This window comes from Trachypithecus francoisi, unplaced genomic scaffold (genome assembly GCF_009764315.1).
Source record: "Trachypithecus francoisi isolate TF-2019V2 unplaced genomic scaffold, Tfra_2.0 Lachesis_group2, whole genome shotgun sequence".
Classification (NCBI taxonomy): Eukaryota; Metazoa; Chordata; class Mammalia; order Primates; family Cercopithecidae; genus Trachypithecus; species Trachypithecus francoisi.
This window is the reverse complement of record NW_022681465.1, coordinates 79,954,249-79,982,248: the sequence shown is the minus strand read 5'-3', so window position 1 is coordinate 79,982,248 and position 28,000 is coordinate 79,954,249. Positions and strand designations below refer to the sequence as shown.

At 37.0% G+C, this 28,000-nt stretch overlaps 1 protein-coding gene and 1 long non-coding RNA gene across 3 annotated transcripts in view; one reads left to right on the top strand and one right to left on the bottom strand.

Moving 5' to 3' along the window:
- FGF10 (fibroblast growth factor 10) overlaps positions 1-1,170 on the bottom strand; it is a 96,741-nt gene extending 95,571 nt beyond the window's left edge. Inside the window, exons 1-2 of one of the 2 annotated variants that reach the window (XM_033179513.1) lie at positions 823-1,123; positions 34-731 (exon numbers count right to left, since the gene is read on the bottom strand). In XM_033179513.1, coding sequence (XP_033035404.1) covers positions 34-358 — 325 coding nt within the window. In that variant the 5' untranslated portion in view covers positions 359-731; positions 823-1,123. Of the gene's footprint in view, positions 1-33 lie in introns of both variants that reach the window. The other variant, XM_033179512.1, reaches the window with a different exon arrangement.
- Positions 408-28,000, top strand: LOC117065086. The gene is made up of 3 exons (XR_004429813.1): positions 408-589; positions 6,939-7,051; positions 26,386-28,000. It is a non-coding gene; the product is annotated as an uncharacterized LOC117065086 (long non-coding RNA).

The following is a 28,000-nucleotide window of genomic DNA, read 5'->3' as shown; positions in this document are numbered from 1 at the left end:
TTGGAAGGAGGGGAGCACGCATTTGTTACTTACTGTACGGGCAGTTCTCCTTCTTGGTCCCGCTGACCTTCCCGTTCTTTTCAATCTTGAGAAAGTACTTCGTGAAAGAGAATAGCTTTCTCCAGCGGACATCTCCTTGAAGGTGATTGTAGCTCCGCACATGCCTTCCCGCGCTGGAAGGAGAGGAGAAGGAGGAGGAAGAAGAATTGGTGGTCTCTGGTGACACCATGTCCTGACCAAGGGCTTGGCAGGTGACAGGGACGGAAGATACCAAGAACAGCAACAAAAAGCAGCAGCAGCAGCAGCCGGGCAGGTGGGGCAAGGCTGAGGCACAATGTGTCAGTATCCATTTCCACATTGTACTGAAACTCTCGGGACTGGAAATTGTCTCATCAGAAGGAACATACTGGAAGGGTAAGACCTGGTGCAAGGCAAGGATAGAGTTCGAGGTGGTGGCTGCTGGTTAGCTCCTTCCGGGCGCTGATCTGGCCAGAAGTGAATGCACTAACATCCATAACTCCTCGGAAAAGCCGGTTGCCTCCCCTCGCTCCTTTCTGGGATCCGCTGCCTGCGCCTCTGGAGCCTCCGGGTGAATGGTGGACGTGGGTGGCCGCAGAAGCAGGAGCTGGTGGTGGCGGTGGTGGTGTTGGTCACAGCCCTCTTCGCTCCCCCAGGAGTTACTTTGTTCTCTTCTTTGCTCCTTTCTTCACCATGTTAGATGCCAAAAAGGTCTGAAAAACAGATGACAGCACGGTGAACGAAACCCAAGGGAGGTGGGGTGGGGAATAGGGGGAGATATTTGCGCCCCTCTGCGGTTGGCACCTTCTGGCCTCTCTCTGCGGAGCCCCAGCCTGCGAGCCGCTTCTACAAGTGTATCCCTTTGGAGTTGTCAGAACTGCAGGCAGCTACCCAGTCGCCGTTGTTTTCTTCCCTCTCTTCCTTTCTGTTTTTAGTGGTGCCTGCCGATTTGAAGGCTGCCGAAAGCCACTTTTTGTTTTGGGGGACGGCAGCTGATGTTTTGTATGGCCCTATCCCCCACCCCCTTCCTTTGGAAAGTCCGCTTGTAAACAGGTTGAAACCTGGAGTCTAAATGTCAGTGATTCTAAGCCAGAGGTGGGCTCTGCCTCTGCTGGTCAAACCTCATTTGCAGGGGTGGAGAAGAAGGGGGAGGGGGTCAACAGGCGGTGGGACATCTGAAACCCTACGCTGCTGGGAACGCCAGGGAGAGGGAGGGTGAAAGGGGCAGAGAAGGGGGTGGGGGAGCAGGGGAGCGAGGAGAGAGCGCGATGCCTTTGCATCGAGCTTGGGGGCTGCCAGGTCCCTTCCTCGCCGCTGCTGTTGCGGCCGCAGCCGCCGCCGGCGCCTCTAGCTCTGGCAAATTCGTTGCTAAAGCGTCCTGCTCGCAGCGCGGGCCACGGCGCTGACGGTATCCTCCAGCTTTCCGAATTTTGCTATCTTCCAGCCTGAACTAATCCCTTCTGGGGAGCCCCTTTCTCACTTGTTTTCCAGCGTAGGATCTCCTCCCCCCACCCCCATTTCTTTTGGCAGTGAAGTACTTGAGAGCCACCTGGAGCCTGGTGCTTGGCTGACTCTTTCCTCCTTCTCACTCCCAGAAGAGGAGAGGGCTGGGAGAAAGCAGAAGATGCCGAGGATTTTAAACCCTCCAGAGCAGCAGATTATAAACTGATCGGAGCGAGCACAGAGAAGGAAGACATAATTAGCGTCCTTTCCTCCTCTGCTGCCAGCTTCCAAGGAGGTCTCCTCTTTAATGAATCACTGATTTCTCGCTTCCGTTGCTGAAGTAAAAAGTTCACACTTTGGCCCTTTCTGCCTTTTAAGCTCAGGGAGATTTATCGTCACCCTTAAAAGTTGCCTGTCTCTTGGCGCAAATGAAATCAGGGACCCAAATAACAGATTTCTAATTGCTAACTTGAGCCCTTCACTGAATCACGCTTGCACTTCAAAGCAAACGCACTTTATGGCGATCGCAAAGATTTTACCATACAATTTGGCTGAATACCCTGCTGTCTGTTTTCTTTTCTATGCAATTTCCTTTGCACTTAGTCAGAAAGTGGAGGTTTTTTATTTTTTTATTTTTTAAATTTTATCTATCTTCACATTTCGTGTTTAAAGGGCTCTGTTTCACAATATCACTGCTCTAGGAGTCTTCCTCTCCTTTTCACACTCTTTAACACCACTCCAACTCCCCCCTTGCTCGCAGAAACTAGCTCACAGCCCAGGTATTGACAGAACTAAGTCGAAGGCTAGGAAGCCTTTGCCAAGAGTTAAGAGGCACAAAAAAAGGAAATACTGTGATAATCCATCCCAATCTGAATAAGAAATAACTCCTAAAGGACCACTTCTTTAAGAATGACTCTAAACTAGGGAACCTTTAACTAGAAGGAATGCCTAAACATGTACTGGAACGAAGTATCTATGTTACATAGTACAGTTAGACATTTGTATTTTGTTGAAGCCCATGAAATTGCCAACATTTAAAGTTTTGTACCTACAAAAATGGTAATTTCATATGTTTCAAACTAAAATTAGGCTGCCAGTGTAAGATAGAGAAACACTTCAAGGTGAACTGGGAGTTTAACAACAACAACTGTAATTTGGAGGGAACTAATTAGAAGAGCCTGTGTTCACACAAGCCAGGATCCCTATAATGTGTGTTTGACCTCCATGTTGGTCGTGAACCAGAGAAATGCAAACAAATAAAAAAATAGCTCTAGAGATGAGCATTAGGAATGATTGCTCAATTAAGTATTTAATGACTTGAAAAATGAGTTTACATGAATGTTCTTATATTTTTCTATGCATTCAAATCCTTTGAAATAGAATCATTTAATACTAGAATCAGGATTTTACTTGCATTAGTTATAACTCATGCGATGCTTATTTAGAAGAGTTCAATAATGTGGTGGACATTACAATAGGGTTCTTAAGTTTAATATAATTAGTTGTAATTTCTGTAGATATTAATTGGAAAGTTAAGCAAATAAAGAGCATCCATCAAACAAGTATTTTTCTTTAGGATACTGAAAAATTAACCAACAGTGCTAATTTCAATGTTTTAGTTCACAGTTTTATACTTGAGAGGACAAATGCCTGAAAGACAGTGTAGTGTTTCCCGTGGATTTGCATTTCAGCCCAGTGTTCCAGAAGAATCCAAATGCTTGAATTTACAACTAATTAAAACTACATTTAAAAAAAAAATGTTTGGTGAAACCAAACAATAAAGATTCTGCTGTGAAAAGTTACAAAACACAGGAAGTTATTATTTTGGGGTTTCTCTACAATAGGAACCAACACTATTGATGCCACCTTGGGGTTTAAAAATTTTTGTTAAACTCACCCTAGACATGTGCCCCTCCAATCCAAAGCGAGTCTCTCTTTCTCCCTCTCTCACACACACAATCTACCAACTTTATGTTCCAGTAGAAGAAGCTATTCAGATCTTTTAGCTAGGAGTTTCTCTTTTTTCCTGTCTAAAATGAGGGAAAAGATGTCTTTAAACTTTCATATTAAAATCTGGTTGCAGCAGGTGCAGTGTTTGAAAGTTCTAGAGCCCCTTCGCCACTCTTCTGTACAGCGTGATGACAAGAGGGCATTTACAAAACAGCCCAAAGGAAAAGCTGACATAGCTTTTTAGATTATATCTCATTCTTCTTTTTCTTTTCTGTACAGCCTTTCTTTTAAAGCACAGTTGAATCCCTAAATACCCCACTACTTTGCATTGTTAGGTCACCTCTTAGGTTAGCCCGAGAAAGCCTGAGAAAAGTTCCACAGGAAAGATGCACTATTTAACGGAATTCAATCTCTCCCAATAGATTTGAATCGCTAACATAAATGTATGAATGTAGATTATATCTCTGTAATGAGGCCTGAATCATTCTCAGTTACTTCAAAGGACTGAAATTCTACCTTCCTTTTTTAGCTGCAATAATCAGGTCTTAATGGGTTCCTTTATTAATTGTTTCTTTGCTAGGATTGAAAAGGACAGTACAAGCTTCAGATTAGAGTGGTACCTACTAATTCTCAAAGGCTGTTTTTCTCTTTTATCCAACCTCAGGAAGGCATACTTTATTTCTATGCCCTAAACATATCTACTACTATTAGGCTAGCTCTGTATTGACAGAAATAGATGCAGCCTTTTGTTACATGTGATGTCTTGAGAAATGATTGAGGCTTTTTAAAATGAGACCATGGCTGCAGCCATTGAAGAATCCTAAAATCTGGCTCTTCAACCTCAGAGAAGCAATCAGTGTACGTACTAGCAGATCCTTCAGTAGTAGCTATTCTATTTTAGCAGTTTATATTTTACATATGTATTGCCTGGATTCTTTATGTTGCTCAGCACTGTCTGTGGTTCAGTTATAAGATGTGCGCCCTATTATGAATGATGTTATTGGCAGTGTCAGTACGCTGCTTCAAATAATGCTAAGTCAGGTCAAAAGTCAGCCAGGTTGTTCAAAAATTCAGACATGTGGAGGCCTAATTTTTTCAGCCTGTGGTGTAGGCCTTCTGAATATGTGTCGCAGCCCATTTTTCCCTCCTGGACACAGATCATGCCAGTTTTAAGGCATTGTTAGGACTTGTGCACTTCCCAGGCTGCAGCTAGAAATGATGCTCATAATCACTCACATTTGGGTGAATGAAGGAGTGATACCTTATTGTTTTTAAACGAGGAGCTTCAATTGAACAGAAAAGCAGTGTTATCCCACAGATAGTAGCATTCAGTGCTTCAGAGCCAGTGGGAATCTTAGCTATAACTGAATCCAACACAATCATTTTATAGATGAATAAGTTGATTCCCAGGTCACTCCATGGTAGACCAGAATTTGGAACTCCTGTGATGGACCTTAGGCTACTACCCTAATTTTTGCAATGTCTGTCCTGTTTATGTTCTTTTTCTTCCTTCCTACTCCCCTTCTTACCATTGACCACTCATTATTCTAATATGTCTAAGATGGCAGAGAGAAATGATAAAAAGGGTTAGGGATTTAGTTATGGAAAATCAATTACATCTTTGCTGCAATAGATAAACCAGGGAAAAGTAATAAAGTAGTGTTGAATTATTAAATAACAGCTGGTTAGCCAAAATAAATATTGATATATGCTTGGCAAAGGGGGATATTTTATCAATGCTTCCGAGATGAACACAATCAAAAAGCAATGAATACCCCATATTTTCAGGAAAGCCAATTTTTTAAATAGAATCTGAATTTATAAGTTCACCTCTAGAAAATTGATGAGACTTTCTAGAAAAGTAGATTTATAATTTGATCTGGGTTTCTGTGTTCTAATATTAATTTCCCATAAAGTATTGTGATATTTCAAAGCATAGGTTGCTTAAACAATTTTTTTTTCAAAGTTTGAAACCAAGGTTAATTTTCTGTTCCCTCACTTTCAAACAGACTTAATGATCTGTTATTAGGAAGGAAATATGACCAAGATGATAAAAATGATCTTTTGAAACAAAAAAAGAATTCTGTATAAGATTGTTTAAAACATACAATAAATCACCACAAATTCCTGGAACTGAACTTTGCATCTTGGCAGTAAACACAACAAACATATTTTCACAAAGCTGCTGTTTGTCCCCTCCCAGCTGATGGTAAACAGAACCTTCCCTTGACAAAGTTGTGAAGTCTTTGAAGAGTTTTGTTTGTTTTCTGTGTTCCCAGCTGTCCTTTTGTGGATCTGTGCCTCCTTCTACTTCAGGCCCTCTAGGCATCTTAGTCCTATTACCTATGGCAAAATTGTAAACATTCTGATATTAGTCATTTATGTTTGTGAATTAACTGGCAGATTATAATATTTTCTTTAAAGTTGTGATGTTGTGCCAACAGACATTTAACTGGTTTTTATTCAATTAATGTTTATTGAGTGCTTACTATATGCTAGGTAAGCATTGTGAATGGTGCAAGGTTTTTTCCAATAAATATGGCAGAGAAACTTACCCCATAAAGAACGTGCATACATGATTGAATACATGAATTTAGGCAGTTTATCATTAATGATGGGCAAAATATGGTTATCTTGGGACTCAGAAACCAGGTATTGGAAAGAGAGATATTGAAAAAGAAAGAAGAAGCCCTGAAAATTATTTTTGATTTTCCTTTTCTCTACAACAAGAGCTAAGGGAAAATGTGACCTCTATTTATGGCTTCATGAACGATTAAGACTTGATTTTTCCCTGTTTTATGTCCCTGGCACAATCCTTTTTTTCTAGATTTTCCTTACTGTGTGGAGATTTTGGTTGCATCCTTTGTGTCAACCCAACCTGACCTCCTTTCCTTTACTCCTGCTCCCAGACTCCTAGAAGCATATTTCTTGCTTTCTAGCTTATTGTTTTAATTACTTCCCAATAAAATTTCCCTAATCCTTTTGCTGTCCTCTGTGCCTCTTATTATGAAATATAATTTGACCTGATATCTGTTCTATTTGAAAAATTTTGCCTCTGTTAAGCAAATTTTGACAAAAAGAAAGTATTTTCTATGAATTAGTATTAGCAGAAAATGTATTGTGTTGGGGGCAATGCAATATTTGCTATACTGGATTTCCTTCGATTGGCCCCCAGATCCATTCTTTCCCCTTCTCTGCTCAGCTCTTTGCTGACATTTGTGAATCACCAGTCCTTTTTAAATAGAAGATTTGGAGTTTGTTTTGTCAATGGGAGAATGGAGTCCTTAGATCAGCACACAGAAGGTGAGAGAACTCTGGATATGTCCTCCACTCCTCTTTTATGTTTCAGTGACACATTTCTGGCAGTGGCTGCATCCCTTCTTACTGGGTGACCCCTCCTCCAGGACTCTGGCTATCACTGACATCCCTAAAATAATATTTCCTCTCCATCTTCTTTAAGCTCGAGGACTGGCAGCAGTTCCTGTCTATTACTTGCCTATCATCATTATCCCTTGTTTCTTTCACAGTGCCTACACTTTTGTAACTGGTTACTTCATTAAAGCCTCTTCACTTAAATCAGCTGGAAAGAATTCTGTCCTAGTCAGGACACTTACTTCAAACGGTAGTACATACCATCACAGTAAGTAACCAGTTCATAAAATGTGTTTTTTTGGATATCTAAGATAACAGGGAAGTGCAACTTACTACAAAGCAGGTTGTGAAGCATCTGATGCTTGTGTGATGATGTACAGGATTCCTTGAACCATACAAAAGGTAATGCTGCATGACATTTGCCCTCTAGAAATTTATAATCTAATATTGAATTTTGATTGATAATTGCAGAGTTTTTTATATAATTGCAGAGATTTTGAGGTCTCAAGTCAACAAGTAATTTATTTTGATTGCTGATTGTTCAATAAAATACATTATATAAATGACTTCAGAAAAGGAATCCAACCAAGTAGAAATTACGTTCGTAAATGACATACATTTATGGAAAACTGTAAAGTTCTAAATTAAAATCAGCTTTTTTCTTTTTAGTTTGAATATTTCCTAATATTAATCTTTACTAATCTTTAAAAACATTAATGTTTTTATAAGGAAACATGTTATACTGATGTTTGTTAATAGTCTGGTGTATAAAAGAATGAGGGAAATTAATATTATTTTCTAGCCCACTGAGAGGTATTGTTTGAACATTTTCTTTTCAACTAAAGACAGATCTTTAAAAATGAAGAAATATGCAGCCCTCAATGGTACAGCTAGGTGCTAAATCTAGGTAGAGCACCAAAAACCCCAAAATGAAATACATATGCAGATAATTTTGTGTATTGCTCACTATCTAGACAGTTTCACAAATTTCATAAACAAATGACTTCTTGTAGAAATCAATATAGGCTAGAGTCTACGAAGCCCAGATCAGGGCTTAGTCTTTCATCCTCTAATCATATAACCCTGACAAATTATAGAATTGTATACCTTTATAACTGGAAAATACTTTAACCCTCTTAGTTCTACTGCCCTTACTTTACAGGTGAAAAAAAAAAAAGAGATCTGGGAACACGAAGTGAGCTGCCTAGAATGACAGGGCCGATAGTGACAAGCTGCTTCCTGTGCACTGAACTAGTGAATGGCAAGACTTCAACCTTACATACTTACCGATATAATGTACTTCCAAGAATAACAGTGGCCCCTTCTGAGGCTGTGGGGCAAGACGGGAGAGAGGGAACATTTCAGAATCTCTGCGGCATTTGGCACGTGATGTTTGGAAAATTCTCATGGTGTACTGCAATGTTTGCCTTTGGAAGATTCTGTCCTTGTGGTTGAAAACATTCTGGGCTATCCTTAAATTAGGACAGCATTTTGATATATCTCTTGAATCTTAGCTAGGGGTGAAGGAGACTGCTTTCAGGTTAATGGTTCAACAGTAGGCCCTTTTCAAATTCATCTCTCCTTAAAAATCTATAATGTCTCCTTCTTTCCTGTATGTTAAGTCTAAATTCTGGCTTTCATATTCTTATTGTAGTGATATGGTTTGGCTGTGTCCCCACTGAAATCTCATCTTGAATTCTCACATGTGAGAGGGACCCAGTGGGAGGTAATTGAATCATGGGGGCAAGTCTTTCCTGTGCTGTTCTCGTGATCATGATAAGTCTCACAAGATCTGATAGTCTTAAAAAGAGGAATTTCCCTGCACAGACTCTCTTTCTTTGCCTGCCGCCATCCAGGTGAGATGTGACTTGCTCCTCCTTGCCCTCTGCCATGAGTCTGAGGCCCTCCCCAGCCATGTGAAACTGTAAGTCCTATTGAACCTCTTTCTTCTGTAAATTGTCCAGTCTAGGTTATGTCTTTAACAGCAGCATGAAGACAGACTAATACCTTCAGTTATCAGCAAAAGTTTGGCTATTTTAATTTGATACTTTAATTCTATTGGCAGAGGGAGAAAGAACTCAGAAATATTTCTTTGGCCAACTTGTGAGAAAGAAACATTCTTTTGCTTTACACCACTGAAACCATGTTCATTTGTGGGTGAATTAAGGTAGAGTCTTCCTACCTTATAGCACCAGATAGTAACGCTTATTTACTTAGCTGGTATATTTTCAGTGTTTTGCCTATACTTGCTGTTTTATATCTTTGTTTCCTAAAAATAGGAACATATATATAAATATATAATTTCCTAAAATATATATGAGAAATATTTTAATCATTTATTTTCTACAATTTGAAACTTAGTTGTGGGAAATCACCCAACTCATTCCTGTCATTTTATGAACACACACACACACCCCTTCAAGGAGCTCTTATTAGACATCTAGTCTTGTTTTGAATTTGAAAAATAAAGCTTGTCAGATCATTAGGAATAGATTGAAAAAATAATAAAATGCTTAAAAACTTACATATACAATTTTGGCACAGTTCAATATCTATAACAGATAAATGTTATTTATATTAATTATTGCTGGATTCTGTTTTACAGCTCAGCTTCTAGACTGACAGAAATAACGCTAGTAAAAGAATTGCATAGTAGAACAATAAAAGTAATCCATTGTAACTGGAAGGCAATTATGAGCATTTGATTTATCAAAGAAATTTAAGTGTTGTGTGATTAGATGTGTAAGTTATTTGCCCTCCAGTCTGACAAGATAGGGGAAAATGTAGAAAGAAACATGGACTTTAGATACATAAGTCCACGTCCAGGCAAGTGAAGTAACTTGCCCAAGTGGCAAAGCCAGCATTTATTTCCATTTTCTGACACAATCCTCTGCCTAGAAAAGCCCTGGGGACCCAGATTCAGTACTTTGAATCTCAGAAATGCCAGTTGGCAAAGTCTGGGGGACTCCATGTTGAGAGAACCTAAGGAATAGGGACAGTGGTACCTCACATTATGTCTTTTTGTATTTTTCTCTTTCAGGTGCCTGATTTTATTTTTTATTCTAGAAAATTCTTGGTTCTGAAGGTATACTTAAATGAAAGCAATTTCTCTGTTTCGTTCCCAAATGTAGAGGTTTGTTCTGCAGAACCACCTGCTCTGTTTGGTTATTGATACTATAACAGTAGCAGTAAAAAGAGCCCTTGTCCTTGACTTGGGACTCTGCTCTGTGTCAAGTTAACCCTTTTTCTTTCCTTTGGGAGCAGAGACCTAACTTCTGGGCTACGTTTCCACCAAGATAAAAAAAAATAATGATCATTTTGCCTAGAAACTAAGGCTGGATAGTTCACATACATTCTACATAATTAGTGGAGCAAAAAACTTTTCAAGCTAGTTGAGGATGTTCCCTGAGAGTATCTGAAGCTTACTTTAGTGAAGATTCTTAAAATGACATCAAGGGGACTATGAAGAAAAAAAAAGTCCCTATTTACTCATTGCTTAAGAGTTAGAATTTAGCAGACAAACTCTGCTGATAATTTTGGTATTTTGAGTGTGTCGGTTGAATTTTAGCTGCTGAATTTTTAAAATAAGTAAAACTTTAAAGTGGTAAAATGAGTCTTAACCTAAAGACAGGATCTCCTATTATCAAAGTCCAAAATGAAATTGTTTCTTAGGTTAAAAAAATTATAACTAAGCAAAGCCAGGGAAAAAAGTGACTAGTTTATCTTTTGGTAAATAAGCAAGGGAAATGAAAACAGACAGCAAGGAAACCACATTTTTGGTAAAGTTAGAAACCTCAGCTTCAGAGTTTTCTTTTTTTAAAATAAACCAACTTTTAGATTTAACAATATAAAGTATAATTTGTTTTGGCACTTAGGAACATTTTATTGATAAACGGTATCCTTTTAGGCCTACTGAAAATACACAGTTGTACCCACATGACAGCATATAAAGGTTTTATGAAGAAATTAAATACTATATAAAGTTTGGGGAGCCAATTTCATTTTCATCATTTTTCTGTCTCAAAACTATTTGCTTCTGTCATTTGGAGGAAAGCTTGTCTCCTGGTTGAATTGTCTTTCTTACAAAATGAATTTTTCAAAGCTACCCAACTGAGGAAGGGTGAATGACCATTAGGAAAAATTAAACATTTATAGCTGATGTGATGTTGGTGGAAAGGAAAGAGAAAGCTGTGTACCCCAATTTCCATTAGGAAAGGGCAGAAGCTGGAAACAGAACATTATGTTCAGAGAGGAGGAGGGGGAGGTGGAATGTTTTGTCATAGCGCTGCTCCCTACAAGGGACTAGTGAAGGGAGGGGTGCAGAGAGCCCTCCTGCGGCATGCAAATGGAAGGGACTTTGATCCAGATCCCTGCTTTTGGTCAAAGCATCTCAAGACTAACAGCCAGGGCCCAATCATTTCCCTCTGTGGTGGAGACAAGTGGATGAGGCACTGTCCTCAATTTCAGGAGTGTGTGAGGTTCCTGTAAAGAAATTGTAGGCTAGATCCTTGAGGAATTGCCATACTGTTTTCCATAATGGTTGAACTAGTTTACAATCCCACCAACAGTGTAAAAGTGTTCCTATTTCTCCACATCCTCTCCAACACCTGTTGTTTCCTGACTTCTTAATGATTGCCATTCTAACTGGTGTGAGATGGTATCTCATTGTGGTTTTGATTTGCATTTCTCTGATGCGAGTGATGATGCGCATTTTTTCATGTGTCTGTTGGCTGTATGGATGTCTTCTTTTGAGAAATGTCTGTTCATATCCTTTGCCGACTTTTTGATGGGGTTGTTTGTTTTTTTCTTGTATATTTGTTTGAGTTCTTTGTAGATTCTGGATATTAGCCCTTTGTCAGATGAGTAGGTTGCAAAAATTTTCTCCCATTCTGTAGGTTGCCTGTTCACTCTGATGGTAGTTTCTTTTGCTGTGCAAAAGCTCTTTAGTTTAATTAGATCTCATTTGTCGATTTTGGCTTTTGCTGCCGTTGCTTTTGGTGTTTTAGACATGAAGTCCTTGCCCATGCCTATGTCCTGAATGGTACTACCTAGATTTTCTTCCAGGGTTTTTATGGTATTAGAACTAGATGTACCATATGACCCAGCCATCCCACTACTGGGTATATACCCAAAGGATTATAAATTACTCTACTACAAAGACACATGCACACGTATGTTTATTGCGGCACTATTCACAATAGCGAAGACTTGGAATCAACCCAAATGTCCATCTGTGACAGACTGGATTAAGAAAATGTGGCACATATACACCATGGAATACTATGCAGCCATAAAAAAGGATGAGTTTGCGTCCTTTGTAGGGACATGGATGCAGCTGGAAACCATCATTCCTAGCAAACTATCACAAGAAGAGAAAACCAAACACCACATGTTCTCACTCATAGGTGGGAACTGAACAATGAGATCACTTGGACTCGGGAAGGGGAACATCACACACTGGGGCCTATCATGGGGAGGGGGGAGGAGGGAGGGATTGCATTGGGGAGTTATACATGATATAAATGATGCCTTGATGGGTGCTAACGAGTTGATGGGTGCAGCACACCAACATGGCATAAGTATACATATGTAACAAACCTGCACGTTATGCACATGTACCCTAGAACTTAAAGTATAATAAAAAATTTAAAAAAAAAGAATAAAAACAAACAAACAAACAAACAAAAAAGAAATTGTAGGCTTACGAACCTGACAGAAGGGAGCGGGTACTTTGAGTACATTTTCCAAAAGTGACGCTATTTAAGACCCTGATATGCTTTGGCTGTGACCCCACCCAAATCTTGAATTTTACCATAATTCCCACTGTCATGAGACGGACCTGGTGGGAGGTGATTGAATCATGAGGGCAGGTGTTTCCTATGCTGTTCTTGTAATAGTGAATTAGTCTTATAAGTTCTGATGGTTTTGTAACGGGGAGTTCCCCTGCACATGCTCTCTCTTGCCTGCCACCATGCAAGATGTGACTTTACTCCTCCTTTGCCTTCTGCCATGATTGTGCGGCCTCTCCAGCCATGTGGAACTGTAAGTCCAATAAACCTCCTTCCTTTATAAATTACTCAGTCTCAGGTATGTCTTTATAAGCAGTGTGAGAACAGATTAATACAGATCCCTTACCTAAATTAATCTCTTTTTTATAATGTTTTATTTCTAGCACTATTGTATAGATATTAAAGTTAGTACAAGTAACATGATTTTATTTGGGAATGGATCTTCAACTAGTAGATTTTTAAATGATTTTTCATGATAAAATGACCTAAAATACATAAAGTATGGAAGTAATGTGTTTCGAATTGAACAAAATCTTGAAACAAATCAGTGTTTTCCTCAGTAGACGTGTGTGCTGTGTGCTATTGAACATTATTCTAGATTTATTATCCAACAAAGTGTATTTCCTGGAACTGTTTCCTATAGGAAAATATACAGTTTCTTAGCTTTCACTTAGACTTTCACATTGCTGAAGAATGCCAGGTCTATTGAGGATGAAAGGGAGATATGGAATGATGACGTGATATGGAATGAGATATGGAATAATGCCTGATAACTTGTGCTTTAACAAATTATATTAATAGTATCTTCTGTCCCATAGGGAGGAAAGAATAATTCAAAATACTTGTCAGGCTTACATAGTTTATTATATTTTCAGATGAATGAGAAAAGAGGTAAAGGGTGCTCAACCAAAAAGTTAGGAAATCTACATTGTATTTCTGGTTCTGACACTCATAATTTTGTGTCTTAGGGATAATACTTAGGCAAGGGGATAGAGACCTTTTGACTCTAAAATTTTCTAACCTATGAGACCCAGAATAATGATGTCTGTATTATACTAGCACCATTTAATGGCAATAGTAAAAACAGGTGGTCATTAACATGGAAAACCCAATCTAGTTACTCGGTTATTTCGTGGAATCATGGAATTATGGAACTGAAAGTCCTGTCTAAAATCAAGCTCTGTTTTCATTTTTTTATACAATTGCACATGAAACAACTATGGTCCATAGAGGAAAAATTACTTTTCCGATATTGTCTAGTTAATTAATGACAGAATCTTTAGAAGCCCCAACTTTCTTTTTTTTTATTTTTTATTTTTTATTTTTTATTTTTTTTATTATACTTTAAGTTCTAGGGTACATGTGCATAACGTTTATATCATGTATAACTCCCCAATGCAATCCCTCCCTCCTCCCCCCTCCCCCTGATAGGCCCCAGTGTGTGATGTTCCCCTTCCCGAGTCCAAGTGATCTCATTGTTCAGTTCCCACCTATAAGTGAGAACATGCGGTGTTTGGTTTTCTCTTCTTGTGATAGTTTGCTAAGAATGATGGTTTCCAGCTGCATCCATGTCCCTACAAAGGACACAAACTCATCCTTTTTTATGGCTGCATAGTATTCCATGGTGTATATGGAATATTCCACATTTTCTTAACTCACTCTGTCACAGATGGACATTTGGGTTGATTCCAAGTCTTTGCTATTGTGAATAGTGCCGCAATAAACATACGTGTGCATGTGTCTTTGTAGTAGAGTAATTTATAATCCTTTGGGTATATACCCAGTAGTGGGATGGCTGGGTCATATGGTACATCTAGTTCTAGATCCTTGAGGAATCGCCATACTGTTTTCCATAATGGTTGAACTAGTTTACAATCCCACCAACAGTGTAAAAGTGTTCCTAGCCCCAACTTTCTAATATTCTTTTTACAATACCAATATTTTACAGCAAACGGTAAAATTTTGTTTTTTGTTTTTTTTGGAAAAAAGATAATGAGTAATATAGTGAGAAAATGCAAATGTTGATAAAAGGGAACTCTGACTAAATTGATTTTTTAAGTCTTATGCAAGTTTCTATAAAAAGGTGTTGCATAAATGTAGGTATTTTATGATGGGAAGGGATTGGAAGTCAAACCATGATGAGATGATACTACTCTGTTTGTTTACATGTTTAATATTTGACAGTCCTTAATTGCACTGATGTTTTAGGCAGTTGGATGTTTTTAGCTAAAAGGAATTAATTGCCAAGAAACTATCAAAACCTGCATTAATGAACAGAAAAATGATATAATTTCTAGGAATTTATCCCAAGAAAAAAGTCCTTGGCCTTCTCTTCATCTGAAAAAATGACTTAATTTTTAATATGAATCACACTCTTGAACTAACTGGATCTAATTACTGCCTATTTTGGTCCTTTCCTCTTCTAGGAATACTTCTGTAAACAGAGAAGTTTATCATTAAATAATTGCTTTTATCATCAACTAATGATACACTTTTGTGATGGTTAATTTCATGTGTCAAATTGACTAGGCCATGAAGTGCCCAGATAATTTAGTCAAACATTATTCTCAGTGTGCCTTCGAGGGTGTTTGCAGATCAGATTAATATTTAAATCAGTAGACTGAGTAAAGCAGATTGCCCCCTCTAACGTGGGTGGGCCTCATTCAATCAGTTGAAGGCCTGAATAGAATAAAAATGCTCACCCCCCCCCCTTAAATAAGAGGGAAGTACTCCTTCCTAACTGGATAAACTGGGACGTCAACCTTTTTCTGGCCAGGCATGGTGGCTCATGCCTGTAATCCCAGTGCTTTGGGAGGCCGAGGCTGGTGGATCACTTGAGGTCAGGAGTTCGAGATCAGCCTCTCTACCCCATCTCTACTAAAAATACAAAAACTAGCCAGGTATGGTGGTGCCCACCTGTAATTCCAGCTTCTCAAGAGGCTGAGGCATGAGAATCGCTTGAACCCAGGAGGCAGAGGCTGCAGTGAGCAGAGATCACAGTCACTGCACCCCAGCCGGGGTGACAAAGTGAGACTCTGAAAAAAAAAATTTCTTGCCTTCAGACTCAAGCTGGAAAAGCAATTCTTCTTAGGTCTCAAGCCATGGCCATTCAGAATGAAACTTATGCCATCAGCTCTATGAGCTCCCAGGACTTCAAACTCTGATTGAAATGACACCATTGGTTCTCCTGGGTCTTGAGCTTTCTGACTATAGATCTTGGAACTTCTCAGCCTCCATAATCCTGTGAGCCAATATATAGATGTATTATAAGACAATAAATAAATTTATAGCTATATACATATGAATAGGATATATATATATATATCCAATTCATGCTATTTCTCTGGAGAACTCTAACACAACTTTATTTGCTTCCCCCCCCCCCGAGAAAACTTACTGTAGACTTTTTACAAAATCTTAACCTATTCTTTTTCCATATTTTTGTCAATAATGATTATATGCTAATCTACACACCTTAGAATATTCTCCTTCCTTTTGAACTATGCTTATAGTGTCTATATCCTGAATTTTAACCAATACTGATCTCATTCATATTTAGGTGGCTTTGCAGTTAGATGGAAATAAAGCTGGTTTTCATTTTTTGAATTTCCCAATTCTATTTTTAAAAAATTGCATCGTAATTAATTTTAACAGTACCAAATTGTACAATTTTGGGGCCCATGATTCTTGTGTTAGTCTATATGAAAATTGCCTTTTGGAATTTTGCAATGCAGAGCTTTATGTAGAAGATACTGCTGGCTGCCTATCCAAGAAGTACAATCAGCTTTTTCCTTTGTGACAGACTCTCTAATTTATTTGTTGAACCAACTCTCCTCCTAAAGGCCATATAACTCACTAAAACAAAAGTAGTATACCATTGTTTTTGCTGGTAATTGGACTTAGGGTGGACATGTGACATAGTTCTGTCATAGGGGAAGGCTTCTGGCAACCTTACTGATAAATAAAAAGAGATGTCTCTTTTATTCTACCAGGCATTGCCATACATAGATACGGTTCCTGGAATTATGACAGCGTTTGTGACCATGAAGGGAGACGTGGAACTGGGCATAGGTCAATGCAATTAGGTATCTGAAGAACAGGGTGAAAAAGATTTTTAAAACGTAAAAAGAAACTCTGGGACCTATAGCACAATGGTGTCCCAAAAGAGAGAAGGCAGAGCATGTAGCACACACAAAAAAGAGAGTAAATAGTGGCCCAAATTTCTCCAGGTAGGTGAAAGATACAAATTTATAGATTTAGAGAAGTTCAGTGACTCCCAACTTACATGATAACTGCCCCATATGTCTTAAAGAAATTGAATTTGTAAATAATATTTTATCACAAAAGAAAACAGGCCTAGATGGTGTACCTGATGAATCCTAAGAAACACTGATGAAGAAATAACCTAATATTATACAAAATATTTCATTAAAAGAAGACAACTTGGGCTGAGGCAGGAGAATGGCGTGAACCCAGGAGGAGGAGCTCGCAGTGAGCCAAGATCGCGCCACTGCACTCCACACTGGGCTATAGACCGCGACTCCATGTGGGGAAAAAAAAAAAGAAACAAAACCAACAACAACAAAAAAACCCTTGTTATGAGACTAAGAGTAGGTTTAACAAAGACATTGCAAAAAAAAAAAAAAAAATTTTAAACACAAATAGCGCTCATAAATATAGACACAAAATAACAAATAAAATATTACCATATGGAATCAAGCAATGTAAAAGCATTTTAAATCTTGAAAAAGTAGAGTTTATTCCAAGAATGTCCATTTGTTTTTAACATTTAGAATAAATCTATATAAATCACCATATTATTAGAGTAAATAGGAAAAGCCAATTTCAAGAAATGTGGAGAAAATATTTGGGAAAATTCGGCCCCCATTTATAATAAAATTTATCAGTCAGTTAAAATATAAAGGGATTTTCTGAACCCCATAATGGACATATATAAAAATTTACAGGTAACATTTTATAGTGGTAAAATATTTAATATTTCCCCCAGATATTGGGAATAATGCAAAGATGCAGACAGTCACCACCATTTGTATTCAACATTGCATTGAAGGTCCTAAATATTGAAATAATAAATTTTAATTTTCTTTTCTCTTAATTGATCTAACAGATCATAGTTTGTTCAAAATAATAATAGTATTGTATTCAGCTACATCAATAATCATCTTAAACATCAAGGTCTAAATAAACAAATTGAAAGAAATAGATTTTCAGAGTAGATAAAAAAATAAGACCCAACTATATGTTGTCTGAAGAAACTCACTTTATATATAAAGACACATAAAGATTAATAACAAAGGGATGGAGAAAGATATGTCATACTAAAATTATTTTTTAAAAAGCAGGAGTAGGCCGGGTGCGGTGGCTCACGCCGGTAATCCCAATACTTTGGGAGGCCGAGGTGGCTCTAACCCCGGCCTCTAACCTGAGGCCGGGGGTTAGAGACCAGCCTGGCCAACATGGTGAAACCTCGTCTCTACTTAAAAAAAATACAAAAATTAGCCGGGCTGGTGGCACGCACCTGTAATCCCAGCTACTCGGGAAGCTGAGGCAGGAGAATTGCTTGAATCCGGGAGGTGGAGGTTGCAGTGAGCTGAGATCGCTCCATTGAACCCCAGCCTGGGGGGAGAGAGAGAGAGAGAGAGAGAGAGACAGAGAGAGACAGAGAGAGAGAGAGAGAGAAGAAAGAAAAAACTGGAGCAGCTATTTTAACTTCAGACAGAGAAGACTTCAGAACAAGGAAAGTTATCAGCGATAAAGACAGACATTACGTAATGATAAAGATATCAGTTCTCCAAGGTGACATAACAATCCTTAATGTATATGCACCTAACACCAGAACATCAAAATACTTGAGGCAAAAACTCATATACTTTAAAGGAAAAATAGATTAATTCATAATTATTGTTGGGGACTCTCACATCCCTCTGTCAGAAATGGACAGATTTAGGAGACAGAAAATCATTAAGTACATAGTTGAACTCAACAACATCATCAGTCAATTGGATGTAATGCACATCTATAGACTACTTCATCCAAACATAACAAAATACAAAATCTTCTCAATCTCTCAGGGAGCATTCACCAATATTGACCATATTCTGGGCCATAAATTACATGTCCACAAATCTAAAGTAAAAATTGTACAATGTTTGCTTTCAGAATACAGTGGAATTAAATGAGAAGTTAATAACAGAAAGATAGCTGGAAAATTCCAGAATACTTAGAGATTAAACAACAGACTTCTAAATAACACATTCAAAAAAGAAATCTCAAGAGAATTCAAAAAATATTTTGAACTAAAAAATAGTGAAAACAAAACATCAAAATTTGTAGAATGCTGTAAAACTAGTGCACAGAGAAACACTTATGACACTGAATTGCATATATTTAAAAAAGAAAGAGCTAAAATAAAGTTTCTAAGTGTCAACCTTAGAAAATCATAGTTTTAAAAAGTGCAAATGAAATCCAAAGTAAGCAGAAAAAAAGAAATAATAAGAATTAGAGCATAACTTAATGAAATTGAAAGCTTGAAATTAATAGGGAAAAGTCAATGAAACCAATAGCTAGTTCTATTAAAAGATCAATAGAATTGATAAAACTCTGGCAGGCTAAGAAAAGAGAGAGAAAATATAAGTGATTAGTATAAGAATGAAAGACAGAACATCACTATAGATCCCATGCATATCAAAAGGGTAATAAAAATATTATGAAAACTTTCTCCTCACAAATTTGACAACCTGGGTAAAATGGACCAATTTCTTGCAAGACACCACCTGACAATCCTCATGCAAGAAGAAACAGATGATTGGAATTAAGCCTATGTCTATTAAGGAAACTGAACAGATAAATAACAGCCTTCCAAAATAGAGAGCTCAGATGGGTTCATTGATGAAGTCTACCACAACACTTAAGCAATAAATTATACCAATTCTCTACAATCTCTTACATAATATAGAAGCACAGGAAATTCTTCCTAGTTCATTATATGAGGTCAGCATTACCCAACCCAAACCAGATAAAGCCATTACAATGGCTGGACACGGTGACTCACAACGGTAATCCCAACACTTTGGGAGGCCGAGGCGGGTAGATAACATGAAGTCAAGAGTTTGAGACCAGCCTGGTCAACATAGTGAAACCCCCATCTCCGCTAACCTGGGAGGCAGAAGTTGTAGTAAGCTGAGATCATGCCACTGCAAGCCTGGGCAACAGAGCAAGACTCCATTTCAAAAAAAAAAAAAAAACAAAAAGACAATTCAAAAAAGGAAAGTACAGACCCATATCACTCAGGAACATAGAAACAAAAATCCTCAAAAAATTTTCAATTAAAAAAATTGAATCCAACACAATAACCAAGTGGGATTCATCTCAGGTATTCAAGGCTGATTGACATACTAAACCAATGTAATCCATCACATCAACAGGCTCAAGAATAAAAATCACAAGATCATATCAAATTCAACACCTATTTATTAAAAAAAAACTATCAGGAAATTAGAAATAGAAACTTTTTCAACTTGTTAAAGAACACACACACATACAAAAGTCCACAGTAACATAATAATTGTGAGAAACTTGAAGTTTTCCCACTAAGATGAGATACTACTGCTTTTAAACATCATATTGAAAGTCCTAACTAATACATAAAGACAAGAAAAGGAAATAAAATATATAAAACTGTCTTTGTAGATAACATGATCATTTATGTAGACAATATGAACGAAATAAACAAAAATACTCCTAAAACTAGTGAGCAATTATAGCAAGCTTGAAGGACACAAAGTTAAGATAAAAAAGTCAATCACTTTTTAATATACAAGCAATGAACAAGTAGAATTTGAAATTAAAACACAATTTTATTTACATTAGCACCGCAAAAATGAAATACCTAGATGTAAATTTAACAAAATATGTATAAGATCTGTATGAGAAAAAAACTATACAACGCTAATGAAAAATAACAGATAAGAAATAAATTGAGAAAGAGTTCATGTTCATAGATAGGAATACTCAATGTTGGCAAGATGGCAGTTATTTCTAACTTGATCTATATACTCAAGGCAATCCCAATAAAAATCTTAGGCAGTTAATTTGTGGATGTTCACAAACTGATTACCACGTTTATAAGGAGAAGCAAAAGACCAAGAACAGCCAACAAATTATTAAAGGAGAAGAATATCAGATGACTGATATTACCAAAATTCAATACTTACTATAAAGTTACAGTAATTAAGATAGTTTGGTGTTGGTGAAACAATAGACAAATACGTAAATGAAACAGAATAGCAAGTACAGAGACAAACCCATAAAAATATAGTCAACTGTACTTTGACAGAGGAGTAAAGGCAGTACAGTGGAGAAAAGATAGTCTTTCACTTGCTGTTGAGAATGGGAAATGATACAGTCACTTTGGAAGACAGTTTGGCATTTTTTTTATAAAACTAAACATACCATTAGCATTCAGTCCAGCAATCATGCTCATTGGTATTTACCCAAATGAATTGCAAAGTTGTGCCTCCGCATGAAAGTTTATAGCAGCTTTATTCATCATTGCCAAAACTTGGAAGCAACCAAGATATACTTCAGTCGATGAATGGATAAATAAACTATGTTACAGTCAGATGAAGAAATATTATTCAGGGCTAAAAAGAAATGAGCTATCAAGCCATGAAAAAACATGGAGGAAATTTAAATGGACATTACTAATTAAGTGAAAACAATCTGAAAGAGCTACAGTTACTATATTATTCCAACTATATGACGTTCCAGAGAAGGCAAAACTGGAAACAGTAAAAAAATTAGTGGTTGCTGAGAGTTCAAGAGAAGGAAATGATGAATAGGCAGAGGACAGAGGATTTTTAGGACAATGAAACTATCCTATACAATAGTACAATGCACCTGTAATCCTAGCACTTTGAGAGGTCAAGTCGGGCGGATCATGAGGTCAGGAGATCGAGACCATCTTGGCTAACATGGTGAAACCTTGTCTCTACCAAAAATACAAAAAATTAGCTGGGCTGGGTGGCGCATGCCTGTAGTACAGTTATTCGGGAGGCTGAGGCAGGAGAATCGCTTGAAACCCGGGAGGTGGAGCTTACAGTGAGCTGAGATTGTGCCACTGCACTCCAGCCTGGGCAACAGAGCAAGACTCTGTCTCCAAAAAAAAAAAAGAGAAAAGAAAAAGTACAATAGTGGTTACATGTCAATATACATTCATCCAAACCTATAGAATGTACAAGTCCAAGAGTGAGCCACTATGTAAACTATGAACTTAAGTGATAAGGATGTGTCAATATACATTCTTGCATTGTAACAAATGTACTACTCTGGTATAGTGGCGGTGGTAGTTGTGTTGAGGGGTGGTGGACAGTGTGTGTGGGAACTCTCTGTACTTTCTGCTTAATTTTGCCATGAACCTAAAACTCCTCCAATAGATAAATTTTATTAATTAAAAATTCCCTGACACATACACAAAAATTAACTCAAAATGGACTATGACATAAATATAAAAGCTCAAATCATCAAACTTTTTGAAAAAATGTAATTTTCATGATGTTCATGTAAGCAAAGATTTCTTAAGTTTCAGAAATAATACCTATAACAATTGAGAAATTATACTTTATCAAAAATTAAAATATGCTTATTAAAATACACAGTTAAGAAAATGAATAGGCAAGCCACAGGTGGGAAGAAAATTGTATACATACTGCTGGCAAAGAGGAGGTACATGGGATATACAATGATACCCTATAATTCAATAAGCAAAAGACAAATAACCCAATTAAAATGCACAAAAAATTGTACAGACATTTTACAACACAAGATATATGAAAGGACAGTAAGCATGTAAAAAAGTGTTCGGCATTATCTGGCATCAGGAAAATGTGAATTAAACCTGATGTGTGCAATTTATTTAGAAATGCATATAAAGTGAAGTGGCTGGATTGCTAAATGGGATGATGATGACATAGAGATATATGCAATAAAGCAAGCACAGTAAAATGTGTATGATCAAATATAGGTGATGAATATTAGGATGTTTATTACAAAATTTGTCCCACTAAGTCGTATGTTAAACTTTTTCCATAAGGAGATCTTGGACAATATAAAGACAAGTGAATACAATAATAATTAAACAATAATAAAAATGATTTATAATTATGAATATCTAAACTGATCTAGAATGTGGAAATTATGCATTTTATTTAAAAGCAATACGTGCTGCATAATAATAACACAGAGAAGACCAGATGGATTTGGGAGGTGCCTGCAATTTTAAATAGGGTTGTTACAGAGTCTTCACTCTGAAAATTATGCCCAAGTTCAGAATTAAAGGAGGTGAGGCAATTAAGTAAGCAGCAATTTGGAGGAAGGTTGTTATAGTTAAGGGTGACAAGTGTAAAGACCCTGAAGTGGACCATATCTAGCACATTTAAGAGAGAACACAGAGGTCAGTTAGCTGGAACAGAATGAGCAAGGTGTAGAGTAACAGGCGATCAGGTCAAAGATCTGGTAAAGAGCTGCAGGTGGACCTGTGGGTTCATGTGTGTAAAGACTTTGGTTTTTACTCTGACAGAAGCACAGAACTATTGAGACTTTTTAGGAAAATAGTGGCATCATTGGTCTTAGGGTGAAAAGAATTACTCTGATGGCTGAGTTGAGAGTATATTGTAAAAGAACAAAGGTAGAAGCAAAGAGACCATTTTGACAACTAGAGCTGTAATCCAGGAAAATGAGATAGCTGGACTAAAGGTTATAACATTAAAAGGGGTGAAATGTGATTGTATCCTCGTTACATCTTAGAGTATAATCAAACTGATTTGCTGATATGTTGTATGTTCAACATGAGAGAAAGAATAATCGAGGACCGAACCAAGATTTTTTGTCTTGAGAAAGTGGAAATATTGAGTTTGTGTAAGAGACAGAAGAAAAGGGGAGAAGTGCTGGAGTGAAATGCCTTTGAGTCGGCAAGAGAGAATGAAATATGGTGTATAGATGAAGGGATTAGATTTAGGGGAATAAACAATTGATTTTACCATGGGTGAGAGAACATGGTATATGATATAGATGATATACATATACATACACATATACAAATTTGTCAAGTGGCAAATTTGTCTCAGGTAGCTTGTGAGAGTCTTCCCTTTTGATTGTTTCTTATGTTCTCAGTGAAATAAAAAAACTTGATCATCAACTGAATTTTATTTTTACCTTTTACATTAAAAAATGTACATACTATTTGACCCAGATGTTCCACTTCTGGGAATCTATCCTTTGGAAATAAAACACTGGCATACAAGGACATAGGTACAAAATTTATTAATGTATCAATGTTGATAGTGACATAGAAAAAGCCTCATATTTAATATTCATCATTCACAGAGAAATAATTTTATACATTTTGGGTCATCCCTATTATTAAAATTTTTTCTCTTATTTGAAAATCCAGTAAATGTATGTGTATTTATCTGGAAGGATGGTCATGTAATATTGTTAAGTGGGCAAGGGAAAGTAAAAAGTATTGTGTGTAATGTTACTGTTTTAAATGAACAAAAATAAATCTTACATACATTTCATATGTATGTATAAATATGGGTAAAGATGTTAAGAACAAACAACTAACAATTTAAAATTGGTTAGTTGAGGAAATAGAAATGGAGGAGTCGTGCTTTAGATTTAGATTATTTTTCTTTATCTGTACTTGCATTGCTTCAGTTATATTAGGAAACACATATTGCTTTTGAATAAATACTTATCGGAGAAAATTCATTTTTTAATAAAGACATATTCATTTTTTTTGTAAAAAGTTTACCTATATACCTGATAATTTTGTGTTGGGAGTATCATTCGATATCGTTATGTTCATATTTAGATTTTGTTTAACCATTAACAGGTACAGCTGAGTTTAACTCCCACTCTATAACTCATCTGTCAAATGCTTTCTGAATGTCTCAAAGATTTTACATCACATTTTAAAAGCTTTGTTATTCAAATGTCGAATCATATTTATGCCATATTTTCATTAATAATACATTTTATCATAATGCAATTACCATTCCAGTATACCTTATATATTTTCTCATAATTTACCTTTCAATCTAATTCATGTTATTATGTCTTATGGTGATGCATGAATTTACACTCTGTTCAGCCATTATAAAATTATGTTACTAGGTCAACTTATCATCATCCCAGATCACTTTTATTACATTTCCTATTTGTATTTTTATTATATCTCTTGGTTTATGGGTTTATTTTGCTTATGATTGAGAAGTAAACTGATTTCCAATTTTTGTTGTAGTTGGCTTAAATATTCTCTTATAACCGTTTCAGCAAAATACTATTTTCCTACTTAATCATATGATTATGTAAAATGTATTTTTAATGGAACAGAGTTTATATACTGCTATGGTCTGAATATTGGTGTCCCTCAAAATTCATATATTGGAGCTTAATACGCAATGTGATAGTAGTAAGAAGGTGAGCCGTTAGGAAGTGATTAAGGCCTGAGAGCTTCATCCTCATGAATGGGTTAGTACCCCAACTAAAAAGAGGTTTCAAGGGAACTCCCTGTGCCTCTGCTATGTAAGGGCTCAGCAACAAGGCACCATCTATTAAGTAATGAGTGAGCCTTCACTAAACACCAGATTTATTGGCATCTTGATTTTGGACTTCGCAGCCTCCAGAAATGTGAGTAATACATTTCTGCTGTTTATAAGTTGCTCAGCCTAAAGTATTTCGTTTTAGCAGCCCAAAAGGAGTGAGACACATATGCAAATTAAAATCACTTCTAACACCACTACAGTTACCAATCTTCTGTCCAGCTTCCCTCTGATACCTTTTACTATTTCATGGAGCTCTGACCCTAAGTTTGCTGCCTTTTTGCTTCCAGCAACCTGTACCTATGACTGCTCAAAAGAGGACCTCCACACAGGGTAACTCTTAACTAATGAAGGTCTAGTGCAATGCAAAAATATGAAAGCCAGCTCTCTTGCACTGGGGCAGAATAACTCTGACATACATCCTAGACTGCAGAGAATCCTGGTGGAATCGAGTTGCAGCTATCCTCTAGGGCAGGAGGCTTTGCCTGAAATTGCATTCTTGTTTGGGTTGTTCCCCTCCCTTTCCTGCTTGTCTCACTCCCTCACCCTGGGAACTCTTTCTTCAGAAATCACCTGCACATGGATTCTTGGGTCTGAATTTGTTTCAGGGGCACCCAGTCTAAGTTACACTCAAACTATATGGCTATTAAATTCCTGTCTAATCAAACTTTCACCTTTAGGCCTCTGCTTTTTTTTTTTCCCCTAGATTATAAGCAATTAAATTGTTTCAAGAGGAAATTACTGAATGAGTGCATCCTTTTAGGGTTCTAATATTTTATACAAATCTTCTGGCAATAATGTCTTATTCTACACAAATTACTTTATTGGTCAAAATTGAAAACTCTATTTGAAAATCGAGTCAATAAAGAATATGTTTAGGAAGAGCCAAGATCTATCAGCTTTTTACAACTCAAGTTACGTTTGTTACCACTTATTTCACATTCCTAAAAATCTGGGTAGAATTAATGTCTATCCTAGCTATTTTTTAGAAACCACTTTTCTCACTGTCTGCCTTGTTCCATGGCTTATTAGATATATACTGGCTTTTTTTTTTTTTTTTTTTTACCTTATATCCTACCTAGAACAATGATTGCCCAAGTCATTTGATCCTGGTTATTGCCCAGTTCTGACCCATTGTTTCTCGATGTTGACTTCCCTGCATTATTGGTTGTCTTGGCTTTGACTTTCAGGTTTCTTTGGTTTGACAGCACATTTGGACACATTTCTGCAAATTGACCCTTGGCATCTCTTCTTGGAACAAAATTTTGTGTTTGGACTCTGGCACCACGCACCACAGATGCAAGCAAGAAGCATTTCTACCTTCTGAGGCGGCCCCTCAAACTCAAGCCAGCTAGGCTAGGCCTGTCCAGCTTTCCTTCAGAAAGAAGGACTGGAGAGTTGCTGCTTACTTTCTCAAATGTCATTACTTAGTCAGTCTTCTGGAGACTGAGATTCATGAACATTGGACTCTTGCCTGTAATTACAATTCTGTAGTATATTAACCTTATTTTCAGCTGTATTTTTAGTTGCTTTATGACTTCATCTTGAAAATACCTATACTCTTTCTGCATTTATTCTAATCTTACTTCTGATCTTAATTTTAAAAGATCCTTATCAATGAAATCATATATAAAAACCTCCAATAACTATTTTTGAACTTTAAGATGTATTCTTAAATTTTTAGTGAAATAGGATTTAGAATCAACTTTGTGAAGGTTACTAACAGAATAACAAATAGCTCCTACCATAAGGCAGTTTATAGTTAATGTAAAGAATATTACACTTGTTTATACATCAAAAAGCCATTTTCTTTCTGTAAACCTCAGAGAGCTATCTATATTGAATGAATGAATGAATGTTTGATGAATGAATTCCTGTCAGTCTTTACTGAAGTCTTATCTCTTATTTGGAATTCTTTCTTTAGCCCCTATGGCTTCATAAATTCCAACCAGTATCCCGGCTTAATTCAGATTCCTTACAAGGATCTGAGAAGGGTTGGAGCTGTGGTATGGGTATGACTGGTAGATAGTTTTGAGCAACACTATCACCAGAAACTCTCTATTTTTCTCCCAGTGACTTTTTGTTGAGGGTTGAAGAGTTTCCTTGAAGGTAAAAAAAAAAAAAAAAAAAACACTGTACTTATCCAAAATGTTACAGATGTAACTTATGGTTCAACAGAAGCCTTTGCAAGCCAGAATACAGAAAGAACCTTGAAACCTTGCAGAAGTTTGCAGATTCAGCAACTTCTGAATCGGAGACTGAGGTAGGAATGAAATGGTAATTCTGGGTATGGTGTGGTGCCAAGTCCTGAAACCGATCCCAATATACCTACCCTAGAAGCATGTAGAGATCCTGAGGACATGAAGGGCTCTGCGTGTGATCTGGAAAAGGTGTTCCACTATATTCTGAAATGTGTATGGGCTGTGGCAGGCAGAGACAATTATCCAGCAAAAATTCATGAATTGTTACTGAAAAGTGACTTCTCAGATAAGTATTACCTTTCTCAGCTCTCCTTGTCATTAGGCATTACCATGGTGACTCAGCTCTATCCAGTGGAATATTGTAAGAAGTGATGTTACTATTCAAGATCTGGCTCATGAAAGTGCTCCTCTGTGATCTTTTCTCTTTTTTTCTGCTGCCTATAATAAAATCTTCTCCCAGGGAACTTTGGAAGCCTCATGCTGAAACAGCAGAAACTTCACCAATCTGGATCTCTGTGTGACTGAAAGTGTAAGAGATGGCAGATCCATCTACCTGTTCTGTCACCTCTTACTGTCACATAATCAAGAAATACACTTCCATTGT